A 7,213-nucleotide genomic window follows, 5' to 3' on the forward strand; every position below is an offset into this window, starting at 1 on the left:
CACCCTGGCAATAAGGGAAGCAGTCACACGCTTTGACCTCAGGACAGCTCCAAAGTTGCTGGCAGTCAACCTTCCTTTCCTGAACAAATGCCAGTTTGGGTTGGTTCGCTGACCAGTGGTAGCCACCTGTAATATTTGTAATAAAGATTTCATGTGACACATAAAATGGATTTGTTGATGGGAATTAATGTGAATAAATTAACTCTAGCTTAATAGTACTCTCGCTATCACTACTCACCGACACTCTATAAACCTTGTCCCTCATGCTAGCTCTGACAACACCGGTAAGCACACCTTCATCTAGGCTGCACTGTTGTACGTGTCCTGACTTGTAGTGGTTCTCTCCTCTATCTAGACTCTTCTTGTCATCTTTGTAAAATGATATCAGACTGGTAATTGACACAGCCATGACTTCTAGTGAAATTCAGTGTGGCTCAAATGAAAAGCTTTGTTAAAATATGCAAGTGCGCGAAAGTCAGTTGAAACGATCTTAAGTTGGCGTGACGTTGAAGTCGTGCGACCCTGCTGCTGTACTGGCTTGTAGTTCGTTTATAGCATAACGTTAGCATTTTCTGCCGAATAGATTTATTATTCAAAAATTATAAAAGTAGGGTTGACATGTGGATATTATCCGGCTGAACAAAACGTGATCCATCTCTTAAATATGTGTCAACCACAGATCTTATTTCGAGCTATTTTCCAAAATCCTATGGAGAAATTGCATTGCGTTTTAGACGAAGGAACCGGAAGGAGTTTACTTCCGGGTTTAAGGACGCGTCACTGCGGCTCTCTCATCTAAGATGCAGTAACGAACTTCACAGATGTGAGGTCAAGATCAAAAGGACTATAGAGTTTCGAGGAAATGCAAAAATACAGGAAGATGAAAAATAATCTCTAGTTTTTCTAGTTATTGACAATCAATACATAAGAAGAAGTCAATATGTTGAAAACCTTATTTTATAAATGTATAACCATGATTTAATGGCTTTGAATCCCACAACTTCAAATATCCCACGAGTCAAGTATTACAAGGCTTCTGAGGATAGGGCCAGATCTGACTTTTTTGTCAGAAATCCGAATTTAAATTGAAAAAGAAAAATCACATTTGGTCAGATCTAAAAAAAAGATGTTTACAAGTGGCCTTAACCCTCTTCTGTATGCAGTCATATGAGGCTACTGATTTATTTGTTCATGCACTTTCATTAAAAGTATAACAACTCAGTGAACATGTGTCTTTGGTGATAGAAATGTGATTTAACATATCATTACTGGAAGAAAAACAAAACAGTGTCTATGTACTGTATGTATCTATGTTTGGCTGCAAAGTACAACGTTTAGATGTTTCAGCCGTAAACATGGTTTCAAATGTTTGAATTTTAAACAAACAACCAACAACAAAGTTATGGATACCATTATTAGTTAATATAATTAAATAGATAATAAAAGCAAGTTAAATAAAAAAACACAATATATGTTGTACAATCACAACATGATTTACAATGTTTGATGCACATTTACATCTTTGGCAAAGGGTTCCAGTTCAATAACCATGGTTACAGGACATTTGGGAGAAACACATTTTGATATAATTTCTGATACTTTAACATTGACGACATTTAGGTCTATTCATTTTTGCATAACTCTGTTGAGAATAACATGCCCTTCATGGTGCACATATTTATTTTCAGTTTGGTGGAGTTAAAGAGTCCATACTCCGCAAATGTTCAGGTTTATATTTGTATGTTGTGTCTCTACTCTCACATGTCTCCATACTTTAATGTTCAAAAAGCTCTTTCTTTTTCTCATACTGCCTGTGCTGCAGCACCTCTTTTCACCCTCTGTCTGCTCTGATTGGTTAGCCGACCCGCTCTGTTGTGATTGGTCAACTGCTTAAAGATGTACATAGCGTATCACTTACAATGTGTTGGAGAGATAGCCAATAGAAGCACTAGTGTTACATAGTGATGTCACTATGTTACAGAAGTAAACAGATGAGTCCAATGGAGGCGTTTCAGGCATGGCAGAGGCAGAGTGTGTGGGAGAGGGAACTTTGGGTTTTTTATTTTTTGCAGACCATTTACATGCACTAAAACCTATAGACCACACTACAGGAAAAGGAAAGCATAGAGCAATTTAATGATCAAATAACATATCCATTCATCAAGGAATTGAACAATAATAAGCAAGTAAACCAGGGGGCTGTCGGAGGGGGGGTCCACTGAGGTTTCAGACTTTGGTGATTTCCTTCACTGTCAGACTGAAGTTGGCCTGAGGTACGAACTGCTGGATTAAAGTGTGCAGCTGAAAGACACAATCATTTTCATTTTCTGGTCACATCAGGTTCTGCACAGAATGTCACAAAGCACTAAGTACTGCAATGTTTCTCAGGATATGTTTTCAGAAAGAGAGTTGGACATGAATATGGATTTGTGAAGACGGAGCGAGGCTAGCTATACCTCCTGCAGGGTCGCACCTATGTTGGTCAGATTCAGCTCCTGGGTGGACTGGAGAGCCGCCACCAGGACTGCCAAAGCTGTGGGACCTATAAAAAGATACATATTAAAGTCATGTCAGTCGTTAGGTTGAATGAAATGATGCAAGCCTGAATGTACTTACCGTCTACAGGAACAGCCACGGTCAGCGGGGCGGGGCTTGTCTGGGGTGTCGCTGGAAACGAACAACATTATGTCATTTTATAACCAGTTTTTAATAAGCTTTCTGCCTTCCATCTTTAACTAAGTCTGTGTTATTTTACATGTGGAACATAATAATACAGGATTACCTTGAGACGTTTTTATTTATTTTGTATTTACTTTTAAACCTTATATTCTTATACATTTTGTAGCTTTTTCAACATAAGATTTCAGGTACTTGACCCAAAATGATGTGCTATTTTCTATAAGCCATGGTTTGTGCCTTCCAGCTTTAAGTATATGTTCTTGAACCTTGACATACGTGTATATGTACTCTATGATTACATTGAGCCTTGAATGTTTGTATCCATTTTTTAAATCTTTATTTGTCATGACGTTTGTAATATTTTTTCCATAAGATAAGAGCTATTTGATGATGAAACTGTAAAGCTAATTTATTTGTACAAGCTGTATTGTCTGCCTTCCTTGCTATAAATTACTTTGTGTTCTAGTACCTTGACTGTACATAGTATTAATATTGAATTACCTTTATTTATCATAAAGTTTTGTAGTTATTTTGCCATAAGATTAGAGGTATTTTACCAAGAATGATGTGATGATATAGCTATTTTTTATATGCTATATATAGGCTTCCGGTTCAACTAACTTTTGTGTACCATGACTCAACATATTAATATTGAATTAGCTTGAGAATTCAATTCTTTATAATGATATCATATTGTGTTACCCCTTATCTATCATAAAGTTTGTAGTTAAATTAAATATATATAAGATTTGATTTCTTACCATGAAATGATGTATTTCTATATATTCTTTTTATAAGCACTCTCTGCTTTTTGCTTTATTGTAAGCTTTAATAGTGAATTATCCTGAGACTAGAATTTTGTTGTATGTTATATACAGTATACATTTTAAACCTGATACATCATAATCTTTGTAAAATGTTTTGCACTTAAAATTTCACCTCTTGACCAAAAATGATTTTTTTGGTATAGTAAAGCATTGTTTATAAGCTCTGTGCCTTCACGCTACAACTCACATTGTTTCATGTACCTTGTCTGTATACATTAATGAGGAATTAGTAACGATTTTTCTATGTAGATTTCAGATCCAAATAGGATCTTGTGTTCTCACCTGTCTGAACAGCAGTTAGCGAACATCCAGCCAGCAGCACCAGCAGCAGCAGCAGCATCATGTTGGAGCTCTAGTGAAGTCTGAGAGCAGTTGTGTCCCCGCAGAGCGTGTGACCTGTTCCAGGGACTGAGAGAGGTGTGGCTGCAGACAACAATACAGGTCAATCAACTAGTTACCTGGACCAAACCCAAAGACCAAACAAAGATTAAAACAGCAATGGCATATGTCTGTAATGCTACTTCCTCAAAGCAAAAATAATGCCCTGCCCCGCGTTGTATCCAAAGAAAAAGTTTGAATCCAGCTTGAAAAAAAAAAAAAACTGCTGAAACACTTGCTCTACATTTAGTTAATTTCTTTTTTTAAAACAAAAACGTTTTTTTTTTTTAAAGAAAAAGCAAAAGAGAAAGATGTTAATAGTTTTTTCCTTTTGAATGTAGATGTATTTAATTGAAAGCATTTTCACATAGAAAAACATTTTTTTTTAAATACTAAATAATATTGTATTTAAAAGAACAATTGTCACAAAAAGTAAAAACAAAAGAATTAAGATAAAAGGGTCATTGTTCTTTTTTAAATAAAGGTTAAGTGAGTTTTGTTTTACAATAAATACGTTTATTTATTATACCATTTTCACAACAAAAAAAAAGAAATACGTGGAGATAAAAGACAAGAGCTTGTATAGTTTGTCTTTATTTGAGTCACACTGTGGGAACATCCAGTATTTTAAGATTCACATTAATAAATATAATAACTACAAAGTCCTAAGAACAATATATACTAAAATCACCAATAAAATACTTTTTGTTGCATCAAAATGATAGTACATTTGCGAACTGAACACTGCATCTCATCAACCATAACAAACTAAAACTATAATATCCTCCTTCTCTTGCTCTTCATTCCCAGCAGCAAGATAATACATCTGCATCACTGCGGCTTTCTTAACTTCCTGCTGCTGCTGCTGCTCCCGCCGCTGCTCGCAGAGCTGGATCCTCTGGAGATGGTGAGAGGGGGGGAGGTCAGATCCAGGCCAAGCTCCACAGTCTTCATCAGAGGGGGGTGCAGAGCAGAGGCCCGGGGGCTGCTGCCGGCTGAGGACGCAGGAGACCTTCACCGCAGAGAGGAAACAGAGATACAGGCAGAGCGGTTATATGTCGTGTTGGTCAGTAATTATAGACGGTAACCTATTCATGTTAATAATGTATTTAAGATTAAGTAGATTAACGACACAAAAAACAGGATAGTATTTGGGATATCCTCCCAATAACCTGTTTGATTCAGTAGCTATATCAACTACTAAAATGTGACAACATTTAAAATACTTCTTAAGCTAAGTGTTTATAAGCTAGCTCGGCTTGGTTAAAGCATAACATGTGGGTTAGTCACAAACCCTACAACCATGCCTTTGTCAGACATAACTTTGCAGTATTTACGGAATTGAGCATGAAAGCATCGCAATCTCATCCATTGTAAACTCCGTTATTTAGCCAAGCAGGACTGTGTCGCCAATGAAGCTACGAGCTAACAGCTAACTCCTAACTCCTAACAATAACTAACGGTCCTCCTGCAGATTTGAAAATGGATGTAACATTATCACCATCGTTGCATAGCCTCTTCTGGGCCTTGGCCGTGGGCTGGAATGAAAATCAGTTTTAAGGATACAAGGCTCCCATTTACAAACATCACATTTGATGCTAATCCCATGCATTTTGGGGCAAAAATAATTTGTTTTATCCACAGTGTTATTTTTGACCCATTTATAAAGGGTATATTTAAATATTTTTGCATACTCAAGTCCCTAAATAGTTTGGAAACTGCATCAATTCTGTAGAAAATATATATAATATTCATATTATCATTAAAATGTGCTGAGAAGAGAAGTCCTCGCCGTCCAATCCACTTCTTGCAGGAAGCTCCAAATGTTAAAAGTTATCAAAGTTGAGCAGGGATTTTTCCGTTGGATTTTGGATTAATTGTTGACCATTAAATGTCAATTAACGAGTGTTTACAAATGGTTGCATTTTGCATCAAATCTTTGCAATAAATGGTGTCAACCCAACAATTTCTGCAACAACCTATAAAACACCATACCATACACCATGTTCTAAGCCCTAATACCACACATTGTAATCTTTGAACATTTCACTTCTGACCAGAAAACACTGCACAGTGCTGCGCTGTATCTTCAGGATCCCAGCTTTGACATGATGTATCACTTCTGTGTCACATTTACTGTCGACCCTTCAAAACAAAAGACAGAAATGGATCTATGGTTGGGTGAAAGAGGTTGAGAAGAGACCCTTTCTGACCTGAGAGAGGCCGAGCTGTAGGGAGAGCTCGTCTTGGAGCTCCGCTGGCTGGAAGGAGTAGAAGACGGAGATGGAAGAGACAGATTGGCCTGAGACAGAAAAAAAGGGAAGTTCATATTTAAATGAAATGCCTTGAACTACCTCAAAAATCACAGTAATGCACAGCCAGTCAAATGCTTAACCAATCCTCCAAATATAAAAACAGCATAAGGGTTTTACACCTGCAGGAAGTATTCCTCCACCACTGATCTGAGGTCAGGTTTGTCTTCCATGGTGTCGTACAGCTTCTTGTTGATACTCTTATTAAATTCTTTCAACTCCCTCAGCTTAATATCCTTCTCCTCAAAAGTCTCAGTGCTGGTGTTTTTTGCTGAGCGGATCTCTTTGGTCAGCTTAGAGCACTGGGGAGGAAAACGTCAAATTAAAATGTGATTATGGAGACAGCTAATACATGTTTGGATACCCAATACAAGTGGGACAGTGGACATCCAACCTGCTTTGTGGCTCTGTCGACCTTCTCCTGCTGACTACAGATTTCTTTGTTCAGTTTACCCATGAGGGACTGTTTGTGCTCTATCTTTTCTGTCTCCGCCTGCTCTTCTTGCCGCAGACTCTCCCAGGTATTGTTCATGTCCTGGAAATGGAGAGTGACAATCACACAAGAAAAAACTAAAGCAAGGCCCAGAGGCAGATTGATACCAGGTCAACTTAACAGAATAACTCACAAAGTCAGAGTAGCTAAACACGTTTATAAATGGTCTCTCGGGGACATGAAAAGACAACAGAACAAGAGACTTGTATGACACTGAAGAGGAGAGACAAGAATGAAGAAAGAGCGGTTTTAGGGGGAAATTAGAAACACAACAAAAGCAGGAAATGCAAATAATATGTCTGGGGTTTTCCCTCTCCTGTAGTGTGTTCTATCGGTTTGAGTGCCAGGTTCAGGACATGATGATTCAGCATGTCTCCACCTGCACACCATACGTGTGAATGTAAATGGTCTGCAAAGGCTAAAATCCCTGTTGCGGCTTTCACACCAGCGCTTCTCCCTTTTTAGCTCCGAGCGGGAGCTTTTCTGGTTCAGCTCCGGTTTCCCTTTTCTGCTTCCGCTCTGTT

The 7,213-nt window shown here is 37.9% G+C and overlaps 1 protein-coding gene across 1 annotated transcript; it reads right to left on the bottom strand.

Annotated features, from left to right (window-relative positions):
* Positions 1-4,467: 4,467 nt before the first annotated feature.
* Positions 4,468-7,207, bottom strand: ccdc39 (coiled-coil domain 39 molecular ruler complex subunit). Its single transcript, XM_010787843.1, has 4 exons — positions 6,591-7,207; positions 6,319-6,498; positions 6,098-6,186; positions 4,468-4,896 (listed from the first exon to the last, which is right to left on the bottom strand). The coding sequence occupies exons 1-4, from the start codon at positions 6,726-6,728 to the stop codon at positions 4,716-4,718; spliced, it is 588 nt and encodes a 195-aa protein (XP_010786145.1). The 5' UTR covers positions 6,729-7,207; the 3' UTR covers positions 4,468-4,715.
* Positions 7,208-7,213: the final 6 nt, after the last annotated feature.

Source organism: Notothenia coriiceps, unplaced genomic scaffold, assembly GCF_000735185.1.
Source record: "Notothenia coriiceps isolate Sejong01 unplaced genomic scaffold, NC01 NC01_scaffold00031426, whole genome shotgun sequence".
Classification (NCBI taxonomy): domain Eukaryota; kingdom Metazoa; phylum Chordata; class Actinopteri; order Perciformes; family Nototheniidae; genus Notothenia; species Notothenia coriiceps.

What these genes read in the sequence shown, in the direction of transcription:
- ccdc39 (XM_010787843.1), bottom strand. Translation starts at nt 6,728, where the DNA reads ATGAACAATACCTGGGAGAGTCTGCGGCAAGAAGAGCAGGCGGAGACA. An exon ending in TCGACAGAGCCACAAAGCAG is followed by an intron (nt 6,499 to 6,590) that starts GTTGGATGTCCA and finishes TTTCCTCCCCAG; the next exon opens with TGCTCTAAGCTGACCAAAGA. An exon ending in TACAGCTCGGCCTCTCTCAG is followed by an intron (nt 4,897 to 6,097) that starts GTCAGAAAGGGT and finishes TCTGCGGTGAAG; the next exon opens with GTCTCCTGCGTCCTCAGCCG.